Genomic DNA, 13,114 nt, shown 5'->3' on the forward strand with positions numbered 1-13,114 from the left:
TCAAAAATGTCCTAAAAATTTCCCCAACAATCGCCAAAATTCCTCAAAAAATCCCCAACATGTTCTCAAAATTTCCCCAAAATGTCCCTCAAAAATTCCTAAAAATTCCTCAAAAATTTGCACCAAAATTCCTCCAAAAATTTCCTCAAAATTTCCCCAAAATCTCCTCAAAAATTCTAAAAAATTCCTCAAAAATTTGCACCAAAACTCCTCCAAAAATTTCCTCAAAATTTCCCCAAAAGTGCCTTGCAATTCCCTCAAAAATGTCCTAAAAATTTCCTCAGAATTTCCTCAAAAATCCCTCATAATTTCCTCAAAATTCCCACAAAAATTTCCTCAAAATTTGCTCCAGAATTCCTCCAAAATTTCCTCAAAAAAAATCCCCAAAAAAATCGCCAAAATCCCCAAAATTTCCTCAAAAAAATCCCCAATTTTTCCCTCAAAAATTCCCCAAAATTTCCTCAAAAACTTCCTCAAAACCTCCCCAAAAAAATTCCCTCAAATTTCCTCAAAAAAAAATCCCCAAAAATTCCTCAAAGATTTCCTCAAAATTTGCTCCAAAATTCCTCCAAAATTTCCTCAAAAAAATTCCCCAAAAAAATCGCCAAAATTCCCTCAAAAATTCCGTCCAAATTTCCTCCAAATTCCCTCCAAATTCCCTCAAAAATTTTCCCAAAAAAATCCCCGAAATTTCCTCAAAAACTTCCTCAAAAATGTCCTAAAAAATTCCCCAAATAAAATCCCCAAAATTCCTCAAAACCTTCCTCAAAAATGTCCTAAAAATTCCCCCAAAAAATCGCCAAAATTCCTCAAAAATTCCCCAAAATTTCCCTCAAAAAAAATCCCCAAAATTCTCCCTCAAAAAAAATCCCCCAATTTTTTCCCTCATAAAATCCCCGAAATTTCCTCAAAAACGTCCTAAAAAATTCCCTCAAAAAATCCCCAAAATTTCCCTCAAAAATTCCCCAATTTTTCCCTCATAAAATCCCCGAAATTTCCTCAAAAACTTCCTCAAAAAGTCCCTAAAAATTCCCCAAAAAATCCCCCAAATTTTCCCTCAAAAAATCCCCTATTTTTCCCTCAAAAATTCCCCAATTTTTCCCTCAAAAAAATCCCCGAAATTTCCTCAAAAACTTCCTCAAAAATGTCCTAAAAAAATTCCCCAAAAAATCCCCAAAATTTTCCTCAAAAAATCCCCAAAATTTCCCTCAAAAATTACCCAATTTTTCCCTCAAAAAATCCCCGAAATTTCCTCAAAAACTTCCTCAAACATGTCCTAAAAAATTCCCCAAAAAATCCCCAAAATTTCCCTCAAAAAATCCCCAAAATTTCCTCAAAAACTTCCTCAAAACCTCCCAAAAAAAATTCCCTCAAATTTCCTCAAAAAAAAATCCCCAAAAATTCCACAAAGATCTCCTCAAAAATTTGCTTCAAAATCCTCCAAATTTTCCTCAAAAAAATTCCCCAAAAATCCCCCAAAATTCCCTCAAAAATCCTCAATTTTTCCCTCAAAAAATCCCCGAAATTTCCTCAAAAACTTCCTCAAAAATGTCCTAAAAAATTCCCCAAAAAAATCGCCAAAATTTCCCTCAAAAAATCCCCAATTTTTCCCTAAAAAAAATCCCTGAAATTTCCTCAAAAATGTCCTAAAAAATTCCCAAAAAAATCCCCAAAATTCCCTCAAAATATCCCCAAAATTCCTCAAAAATTCCCCAAAATTTCCCTCCAAAATTCCCCCAATTTTTCCCTAAAAAAAAAATCCCTGAAATTTCCTAAAAAATGTCCTAAAAAATTCCCCAAAAAATCCCCAAAATTCCTCAAAAAATCCCCAAAATTCCCTCAAAAATTCCCCAAATTTTCCCTCAAAAATTCCCCAATTTTTCCCTCAAAAATTCCCCAATTTTTCCCTCATAAAATCCCCGAAATTTCCTCAAAAACTTCCTCAAAAAGTCCCTAAAAATTCCCAAAAAATCCCCAAAATTTCCCTCAAAACATCCTCAAAAATTCCCTCAAAAATTCCCCAATTTTTCCCTCATAAAATCCCAAAATTTCCTCAAAAATGTCCTAAAAAATCCCCCAAAAAAATCCCCAAAATTCCTCAAAAAATCCCCAAAATCCCTCAAAAAACCCCCAAAATTTCCCTCAAAAAATCCCCAACTTTTCCTCAAAAATTCCCCACCTTTCCCCTCAGAGTCCTCCTCACCTGGGACGAGGCCGGCGCTGGGAAGGAGGCTTCCCTGCACGGCGGCCACGATGGCGGGGCTGTGCGCGGCTGCCGAGCCCCCCGCGCCCCCCGCGCCGCCGCCGCCGAGGTGAGGATGATGATGGTGGTGGTGGTGGTGGTGATGGTGATGCGAGTTGGAGGGGGGCAGCCCCCTCCCCATGCTGCCGCCGGCCAGGGCCCCCCCCCCATGCAGCGGGTTAGCGGGGAAGGGGTCGCCCATGGGAGGGGGGGGGGTTGTTAGCCATGCTGGGGGGGGGCACGGCCGCGGGGGGGCAATTACCGGGCACGGAGGCGTGGCCGGTGCCGCCGCCGCTGCTGCCGGTGCTGCTGCCGCCGGTGCTGCCGCCGGTAACGCCGCCGCCGCCGGGGAGGGTCCCCGGCAGGAGCTGAGAGGGCGGAGGAGGCGGCGGCTGCTGCTGCCCGGGGAACGGCACCACCGGGGCTGCGGGAGGGGAGAGCGGAGTGAGACCCCCGCCCGTAATCGGCCACCCCCGTGGGGCTGGGGGGCTGCAGGGGGAGGGGAGACCCCTGCCCTTAATCAGCCACCCCGTGGGGCTGGGGGAGATCGAGAGTGAGACCCCCACCCTTAATCAGCCACCCCTTGGGGCTGGGGGAGGGGAGATCGAGAGTGAGACCCCCGCCCTTAATCAGGCAGCACTCAATGGGGGGGAGGAGCACTGTGAGACCCCCGGGCTTATGGGGGAGAGCGAGAGTGAGACCCCCACCCTTAATCAGCCACCCCCTTTGGGGCTGGGGGGCTACAGGGGGAGGGGAGAAGGTGAGACCCCCGCCCTTATCGAGGTGAGCCCCGCCTAATCAGCACCCCTTGGGGCTGGGGGAGATCGAGAGTGAGACCCCCGCCCTTAATCAGCCACCCCTTGGGGCTGGGGGGCTACAGGGAGGGGAGAGCCAGAGTGAGACCCCCCGCCCGTAATCAGCCACCCCGTGGGGCTGGGGGGCTGCAGAGAGGGGAGACCGAGAGTGAGACCCCCACCCTCAATCAGGCAGCACTCAATGCGGGAAGAGCACTGTGAGACCCCCACTCTTATCCAGGCACCACTCAGTGTGGGGAGAGTGCCATGAGACCCCCACTTCTTATGGGGAGAGCACTGTTGAGACTCCCCACCCTTATGGGGAGAGAACCATGAGACCCCTACCCTTATTCAGGCACCACTCAATGGGGGAGAGTGCCTGTGAGACCCCCGCCCTTATGGGGAGAGAGGCTGTGAGACCCCCACCCTTATCCAGCCATCACTCAGAGCTGGGGCAGTGAAGGAGAGGGGAGAGCCCCAGCGAGACCCCCCACCCCCAACCCTCAGCACCAGTGAGACCCTCACCTCCACTGAGACCCTCCTCCAAAACCCCCTCAGAAATCCCCCCTGCCACAACCCACTGCTGCCACCCCCCATTGCTTTGGGAGCCCCCCACTCCGTACCCACCGTGCGGCACGGCCGGGACTGTTTTGGGGTGCCACCCCCACCCACCCATTGCTTTGGGACCCCTCCCACCCTGTACCCGTTGTGTGGCACGGCCGGGACTGTTTTGGGGTGCCACCCTCACCCACCCCATTGCTTTGGGAGACCCCCACCCCACACCCATTGTGCGGCACGGCCGGGACTCCCTTTGGGGTGCCACCCCCATTGCTTTGGGGATCCCCCCACCCTCACCCACCCCATTGCTCCCCGTACCCCACCCCATACCCACTGTGCAGCACGGCCAGGGGTGCCACCCTCACCCACCCTCACCTACCCCATTGCTTTGGGGACCCCCTCCACCCCGTACCCACCATGTGGCTGGGGGGTGCCACCCTCACCCCACCCCATTGCTTTGGGGAGACCCCCACCCCGTACCCACCCCATTGCTTTGGGGATCCCCCCACCCCATACCCACCGTGCGGCACGGCCGGGGTGCCACCCTCACCCACCCCATTGCTTTGGGAGACCCCCACCCCGTACCCACCCCATTGCTTTGGGAGCCCTCCACCCTCACCCACCCCATTGCTATGGGGACCCCCTCCACCCCGTACCCACCATGTGGCCGGGGGGTGCCACCCTCACCCACCCCATTGCTTTGGGGATCCCCCCACCCCATACCCACCGTGCGGCAAGGCCAGGGGTGCCACCCTCACCCACCCTCACCCACCCCATTGCTTGGGGAGCCCCCCACCCTCACCCACCCCATTGCTCCCAGCCCCCCCCCACCCCGTACCCACCGTGCGGCACGGCCGGGACTCCTTTGGGGTGCCACCCTCACCCACCCCATAGCTTTGGGACCCCCCACCCCGTACCCACCGTGCGGCACGGCCGGGCCGGCTCCCGGGGGCACGGGCGGCGGCGGCTGCGGCGGGGGCGCCCCGGGCAGCGGCGGCTGCCCCACCATGGGCTCGGCCATGCCGGGGCCGGGCGGCGCCGCCAGCGGGTGCGCGGCGGGGGCCAGGGGGGCACCGGCGGCGGCCCCGGGCAGCGGCTGCGCCCCGGGCGGCAGCGGCGGCGGCTGCTGCTGCTGCTGCTGCTGCAGGTGCTGGAAGTGCTGCTGCCGCGCCCGCATCTCCGCGTACTTGAGCTGCTCCATGTGGAACGCCTGGCGGTCGGCCAGCAGCTGCTGCCGCTGGTACTCCAGCTGGGAGGGGGCAGGCAGGAAGGGGAATGTTATATTAATATTAATTAGAGAAATATGGGATAGAATTATTTATGTTTACATGAAAATGGAAAGTATTTATTTCAAATGTTTATATAAAAATTGGAATATTATGTGTGTTGTGTTAGAAATATAATATATAATATATAATATATAATATATAATATATAATATATAATATATAATATATATGTATAATGTATAATATGTATAATGTATAATGTATCATAATCACATATATAATTATATATAAAGTATATATAAAATATATAATTATATATATAACATTGTATATAATACATATATAATATATAATCACATAAGTAGCATTATATATATATATACATATACATATATTTATATATATTATATAATATATATTATATATATATATAATATATATATATAATATATATATAATGTAATATACCATGCTGCCGCTGGTACTCCAGCTGGGAGGGACGGGGAAAACATGATGAGGGGGCAGGCAGGGGAATATTATACTAATATTAATTATATAAATATGTGATAGAATTATTTACATTTACATGAAAATGGAAAGTATTTATTTCAAATATTTATATAAAAATTTGAATATTATGTGTGTCGTGTTAGAAATATAATATATACTATATAATATATACTATATAATATATACTATATAATATATAATATATAATACTCGGGGATGGGGACAAACGGGGGCAGTGCCACCCTTGGAATGTGGGGACAAACGGGGGCAGTGCCACCCTCGGTGTGTGGGGACAAACGGGGGCAGTGCCACCCTCGGGGATGGGGACAAATGGGGGCAGTGCCACCTTTGGAGTGTGGGGACAAGCACAGGGGCAGTGCCACCCTTGGTGTGTGGGGACAAACGGGGGCGGTGCCACCCTCGGGGATGGGGACAAGCCCTCGGGGATGGGGACAAACGGGGGCGGTGCCACCCTGGGTGCCACTCACGGCCTCGCGCTCGCGGTCCATGATGGTCTCCAGCTCCTCGAAGTGCCTCAGTTTGATCTCCAGCTTCTTCATCTGCGTCTCCACCAGCAGCGCCACCAAGGACTTGATCTTGCGCTCCTCCACGGCCGCCAGGTGCTGCCCGGTGACAGTGCCAGCGGTCAGGGGTGCCCACAGCCCCGTGCCCGCTCCCTTCTCCCTGTGGCACTCGTTCCTCATTCCCTACAGGATCCCTATGGGATTCCATGTTCCACTTCCTATGGGACCCAACCATTCCTCACAGTCCCTGTCCCCTCTCCCTATAGGATCCATTCCTCTCCCCACATCCCTGTCCTCTCTCCCTATAGGATTCATTCCTGTTCCTACAGGACCCAACCATTCCTCACAGTCACTGTCCCCTCTCCCTATAGGATTCATTCCTCTCCCCACATCCCTGTCCCCTCTCCCTATAGGATTCATTCCTGTCCCCACATCCCTGTTCCCTCTCCCTATAGGATTCACTCCTCTCCCCACATCCCTGTTCCCTCTCCCTATAGGATTCATTCCTCTCCCCACATCCCTGTTCCCTCTCCCTATAGATTAATTCCTGTTCCTATGGGACCCAACCATTCCTCACAGTCCCTGTCCCCTCTCCCTATAGGATTCATTCCTCTCCCCACATCCCTGTCCCCTCTCCCTATAGGATCCATTCCTCTCCCCACATCCCTGTCCCCTCTCCCTATAGGATTCATTCCTGTTCCTATAGGACCCAACCATTCCTCACAGTCACTGTCCCCTCTCTCCCTATAGGATTAATTCCTCTCCCCACATCCCTGTTCCCTCTCCCTATAGGATTAATTCCTGTTCCTATAGGACCCAACCATTCCTCACAGTCCTTATCCCATCTCCCTATAGGATTCAATATTCCTGTTCCTACAGGACTCACCCACTCCTCACAGTCCTTGTCCCCTCTCCCTACAGGATTCATTCCTCTCCCCACATCCCTGTTCCCTCTCCCTATAGGATTCATTCCTGTTCCTATGGGACCCAACCATTCCTCACAGTCCCTGTCCCCTCTCCCTACAGGATTCATTCCTCTCCCCACATCCCTGTCCCCTCTCCCTATAGGATTAATTCCTGTTCCTACATCCCTGTCCCCTCTCCCTACAGGATTCATTCCTCTCCCCACATCCCTGTCCCCTCTCCCTATAGGATTCATTCCTCTCCCCACATCCCTGTTCCCTCTCCCTATAGGATTCATTCCTCTCCCCACATCCCTGTTTCCTCTCCCTATAGGATTCATTCCTGTTCCTATAGGACCCAACCATTCCTCACAGTCCTTATCCCATCTCCCCATAGGATTCATTCCTCTCCCCACATCCCTGTTCCCTCTCCCTATAGGATTAATTCCTCTCCCCACATCCCTGTTCCCTCTCCCTATAGGATTAATTCCTGTTCCTATAGGACCCAACCATTCCTCACAGTCCTTATCCCATCTCCCTATAGGATTCAATATTCCTGTTCCTACAGGACTCACCCACTCCTCACAGTCCTTGTCCCCTCTCCCTACAGGATTCATTCCTCTCCCCACATCCCTGTTCCCTCTCCCTATAGGATTCATTCCTCTCCCCACATCCCTGTTCCCTCTCCCTATAGGATTAATTCCTGTTCCTATAGGGCCCAACCATTCCTCACAGTCCTTATCCCATCTCCCTATAGGATTCATTCCTCTCCCCACATCCCTGTCCCCTCTCCCTATAGGATTCATTCCTCTCCCCACATCCCTGTTCCCTCTCCCTATAGGATTCATTCCTCTCCCCACATCCCTGTCCCCTCTCCCTATAGGATTAAATCCTGTTCCTATAGGGCCCAACCATTCCTCACAGTCATTGTCCCCTCTCCCTATAGGATTCATTCCTCTCCCCACATCCCTGTTCCCTCTCCCTATAGGATTCATTCCTGTTCCTATAGGACTCACCCACTCCTCACAGTCCTTATCCCATCTCCCTATAGGATTCAATATTCCTGTTCCTACACAACTCACCTTCTCACATCCCCACATCCCTGTTCCCTCTCCCCATAGGATTCATTCCTGTTCCTATAGGACCCAACCATTCCTCACAGTCCCTGTTCCCTCTCCCTATAGGATTAATTCCTCTCCCCACATCCCTGTCCCCTCTCCCTATAGGATTCATTCCTCTCCCCACAGTCATTGTCCCCTCTCCCTATAGGATTAATTCCTGTTCCTACAGGACTCACCCACTCCTCACAGTCCTTATCCCCTCTCCCTTATAGGATTCATTCCTCTCCCCACATCCCTGTCCCCTCTCCCTATAGGATTCATTCCTCTCCCCACATCCCTGTTCCCTCTCCCTATAGGATTCATTCCTCTCCCCACATCCCTGTTCCCTCTCCCTACAGGATTAATTCCTGTTCCTATAGGACTCACCCACTCCTCACAGTCCTTGTCCCCTCTCCCTATAGGATCCATTCCTCTCCCCACATCCCTGTTCCCTCTCCCTATAGGATTCATTCCTCTCCCCACAGTCATTGTCCCCTCTCCCTATAGGATTAATTCCTGTTCCTACAGGACTCACCCACTCCTCACAGTCCTTATCCCATCTCCCTATAGGATTCAATATTCCTGTTCCTACAGAACTCACCTTCTCACATCCCCACATCCCTGTTCCCTCTCCCTATAGGATTAATTCCTGTTCCTATAGGACCCAACCATTCCTCACAGTCCTTGTCCCCTCTCCCCATAGGATTCATTCCTCTCCCCACATCCCTGTCCCCTCTCCCTATAGGATTCATTCCTCTCCCCACATCCCTGTTCCCTCTCCCTATAGGATTCATTCCTCTCCCCACATCCCTGTCCCCTCTCCCTATAGGATTAATTCCTATTCCTACAGGACTCACCCACTCCTCACAGTCCTTATCCCATCTCCCTATAGGATCCAATATTCCTGTTCCTACACAACTCACCTTCTCACATCCCCACATCCCTGTCCCCTCTCCCTATATGACATTTTTCATCATGCTCACTCCATGACTCACTTTCTCTTTAATTACCCAACCCAAATTTCTGTCATTTCTATCAATTAATCCCCCTCTAACAAACCACCCATGGCTCCAAGCACCATCCCCTGAACCTGACCATCAACTCGAAGCTTCCCTGATCAATTTTCAAGCCCATCCTTCTAGAAATCCCACTGATCCTCACCCCAATGACATTCCCAGCTCTCCTGCTGCCACCTCTAGACAAGAGGAACCAGCTCTCAACCCTCCAGCTATGCTTTACAACCCAGTTACAAAACAACTACTAATCCCCCTAGACCAAAAATGACACAAACGAGCATAGATTTTAATATCCCTCATCATTTTCCTCCTACTCATTAACCTCCTAGGCCTGCAACTCTACACAACCATAACTAAATAACTATGCACAACCATAACTAAATAGAGTTATTTAGTTTATTTATATATATTTATATTTAGTTTTATATATATTATTTATTTATATTTATATATATGATATATTATAATATATAAATATATCATAAATATAATATATTTATATATAAGATATATATATTTAGTTTATTTACTTATATAACTATGCACAACCATAACTATATAACTATACACTAACTATACACAAGCATAACTATATAACTCTACACAACCATAACTATATAATTATACACAAGCATAACTATATAACTACATACAACCATAACTATACAACTATACACAACTATAAAACTCTACCCAACCATAACTATGTAAATATACACAACTATAACTATATAACTATGCACAACCATAACTAAATAGAGTTATTTAGTTTATTTATATATATTTATATTTAGTTTTATATATATTATTTATTTATATGTATTATATTATAAATATATTTATATATAGTATATAATACATATATTTAGTTTATTTATTTATATAACTATGCACAACCATAACTATATAACTCTACACAACCATAACTATATAACTATGCACAATCATAACTAAATAGTTATTTAATTTATATATATTTATATATTTATATTTAATTTTATAGATATTATTTATATTTATATATTATAATATATAAATATATTATAAATATATTTATATATTATATATAGTTTATTTATTTATATAACTATGCACAACCATAACTATATAACTATACACTAACTATATAACTATACACAACCATAACGATATAACTACACACAACCATAACTATATAAATTTACACAATTATATAACTCTACACAACCACAACTATACAACTCTACACAACCATAACTATATAACTATGCACAACCGTAACTATATAATTACACACAACCATAACTATATAACTATGCACAACCATGACTAAATAGTTAGTTTATTTATACATATTTATATTTAGTTTTATATATATTATTTATTTATATATATTATAATATATTATAACTATAATATATTTATATATAATATATATAATATATATTTAGTTTATTTATTTATATAACTATGCACAACCATAACTATATAACTCTACACAACCATAACTATTTAACTATACACTAACTATAGAACTATGCACAACCATAACTATATAACTATACACAACTATATAACTGTACACAACCATAACTATATAACTATGCACAACCATAACTATGTAAATATACACAACCACAACTATACAACTCTACACACCCAACACCCTCTAAACCTCTACCCAGGCAGATCTGCCACCCTTCCCAGCCCCCCAGCACCCTCACCTTGGCTTTGACGGCAGCAGCAGCCAGGGCGGCGGCGGCGGCCGTGGACAGGTTCCCCTCGCCGATGTCGCGCTCCACCTTGGCCTTGCGCTCGGCCTCGGGCTCCGAGGGCTCCTTGGGCGCCTCCTCGGGCCCTTCCTTCCCCTCCTTGTCCTTCTCGGGCTCTCCTGTGGCCAGGGGGGGCTGTGTGAGTGACCCCTGTGCAGGGTCACCCTCACTGTGCTGTCACCTCGCCCTGCTGTCACCTCACCTGTGCTGTCGCTGTCACCCTTGTCGGGTTCCTTCTCTGCCTCCACCTCCTTCCCCTTCTCCTCCTCCTTCTTGGGGGTCTCTCCGGGTTTTTCCTTGGCTTCCTCCTCGGCGGTGCCATCCCGGGGTTCCTGGGCAAGGATCAGTCCTGTGGGCACCCAAACCTGCCCTGTTTGCCCCCCAAACCCCCAGACCCATTTTACCTTCGCCTCCTTTTTCTCCTCGGCCGGCTGCGCCTCTGCCCGCGCCTCGTCGGCCCCGCTCTCCTCTGGGGACACAAACCTGGGCTCAGACCCCGCTGCCATCATCCCCCAGACCCCCCTGGACCCCTCCCCAGCCCCCTGGCACCTCAGACCCTGCTGCCATCGTCCCCCAGACCCCTGGGAGCTCAGACCCCTCTTCCATCCCCCCCAGACCCCCCTGGACCCCTCCCCAGCCCCCTGCCCAGCCCCAACCCCGCTGCCATCGTCCCCCAGACCCCCGGGAGCTCAGACCCCTCTTCCATCCTCCCCCAGACCCCCCTGGACCCCTCCCCAGCCCCCTGGCACCTCAGACCCCGGTGCCATCATCCCCCAGACCCCCTCCCCAGCTCCCCAGCCCCGATGCCATCCCCCCTTCCCCAGCCCCCCGACCCCTGTTCCATCCCCTCCCCTCCCCAGCCCCCCTGACCGATGGCATCTCCCCCTCCCCAGCCCCCCGACCCCTTTTCCATCCCCTGCCTGGCCCCCCGGCCCCTCTGACTGATGCCGTCCCCCCTTCCCCAGCCCCCCAGCCCCCTCCCCAACCCCGATGCCATCTCCCCCTCCAGCCCCCCGACCCCTTTTCCATCCCCTCCCCAGCCCCCCACCCCCTCTGACCAATGGCATTTTCCTCCCCCAGCCCCACAGCCCCCTCCCCAGCCTCTCTGACCTATGCCATCTCCCCCTCCAGCCCCTCCAGCCCCCGACCACTTTTCCATCCCCTCCCCAGGCCCCCGGCCCCTCTGACCGATTGCATTTTCCCCCCTTCCCCAGCCCCCTCCCCAACCCCCTCCCCCTTTTCCATCCCCTCCCCAGCACCCCCGGCCACTCTGACCGATGCCATCTCCCCCTCCAGCCCCCCCAGCCCCCTCCCCAACCCCCCGACTCCTTTTCCATCCCCTCCCCAGCCCCCCGGCCCCTCTGACCGATGCCATCTCCCCCTCCCCAGCCCCCCAACCCCTTTTCCATCCCCTTCCCAGCCCCCCGGCCCCTCTGACCGATGGCATTTTCCCTCCCCAGCCCCACAGCCCCCTCCCCAGCCCTGATGCCATCCCCCCTTCCCCAGCCCCACAGCCCCCTCCCCAACCCCCGACTCCTGTTCCATCCCCTCCCCGGCCCCCCGACCCCTCTTCCATTCCCTCCGCAGCCCCCCGGCCACTCTGACTGATGCCATTACCCCTTCCCCAGCCCCCCGACCCCTTTTCCATCCCCTCCCCGGCCCCCCGGCCCCTCTCACCGATGCGCTCGGGCTCCTCGGAGGCGGTGCCGGCGATGCCGCTGCTCTCCAGCCCGAAGGCGGGGTCGGCCTTGCCCGTCACCTTGGCCGCCTCCTCCACCTTGCGCACGTGGGCCTCCACCAGCGCCGTGGGCACCTCCTCCTTCATCTTGGAGAACTCCTCTGCGGGCACGGTTCCTCAGCGGGACCCCCGCAGGGAGCCCCCCGACCCACACAGCCCGTGGGGGGCTCGGCCTGGCCCCTCCAGGCTGGTCCTAGAATGTTCTGGAAGGCTCCTCCCATCCCCATAGGAGGTGCTGTGTGTCCCCAGAGGGATCCCCCAGAGCCCCCTGGAGCCCCCAGACCCACACAGCCCAGTCTGACTCCTCCAGGCTCATTCTGGCTGGTCCTAGAATGTTCTGGAAGGTTCATCCCATCCCCATGGGAGGTGCTGTGTGTCCCCACAGGGATCCCCCAGAGCCCCCTGAAGCCCCCAGACCCACACAGCCCAGTCTGACTCCTCCAGGCTCATTCTGGCTGGTCCTAGAATGTTCTGGAAGGCTCCTTCCATCCCCATGGGAGGTGTTGGGTGTCCCCAGAGGGATCCCCCAGAGCCCCCTGAAGCCCCCAGACCCAAACAGCCCGTGGGGGGCTCAGTCTGACCCCTCCAGGCTGGTCCCAGAATGTTCTGGAAGGCTCCTCCCAGACCCATGGGATGTGCTGTGTGTCCCCACAGGGATTCCCCAAAGCCCCCAGCCCCAAACAGCCCGTGGGGTCTCAGTCTGACTCCTCCAGGCTCATTCTGGCTGGTCCTAGAATGTTCTGGAAGGTT

General features: G+C 51.0%; 2 protein-coding genes across 7 annotated transcripts in view; one reads left to right on the forward strand and one right to left on the reverse strand.

Annotated features, from left to right (window-relative positions):
- Positions 1-13,114, forward strand: part of NABP2 (nucleic acid binding protein 2) — a 99,710-nt gene that overhangs the window by 8,374 nt on the left and 78,222 nt on the right. The gene's annotated exons all lie outside the window — the stretch shown is intronic.
- The window catches only part of SMARCC2 (SWI/SNF related BAF chromatin remodeling complex subunit C2), a 36,125-nt gene that overhangs the window by 1,930 nt on the left and 21,081 nt on the right, over positions 1-13,114 (reverse strand). For all 5 annotated transcript variants that reach the window (XM_074530945.1, XM_074530944.1, XM_074530942.1 and 2 more), the window contains 7 exons: positions 12,304-12,465; positions 11,031-11,095; positions 10,829-10,958; positions 10,579-10,745; positions 5,822-5,956; positions 4,516-4,843; positions 2,505-2,666 (listed from right to left, as the gene is read on the reverse strand). In XM_074530945.1, the coding sequence (XP_074387046.1) occupies positions 2,505-2,666; positions 4,516-4,843; positions 5,822-5,956; positions 10,579-10,745; positions 10,829-10,958; positions 11,031-11,095; positions 12,304-12,465 (1,149 nt within the window). The remainder of the gene's footprint in view (positions 1-2,504; positions 2,667-4,515; positions 4,844-5,821; positions 5,957-10,578; positions 10,746-10,828; positions 10,959-11,030; positions 11,096-12,303; positions 12,466-13,114) is intronic.

The sequence above is a fragment of the Zonotrichia albicollis genome, chromosome 33 (genome assembly GCF_047830755.1).
Source record: "Zonotrichia albicollis isolate bZonAlb1 chromosome 33, bZonAlb1.hap1, whole genome shotgun sequence".
Classification (NCBI taxonomy): Eukaryota; Metazoa; Chordata; class Aves; order Passeriformes; family Passerellidae; genus Zonotrichia; species Zonotrichia albicollis.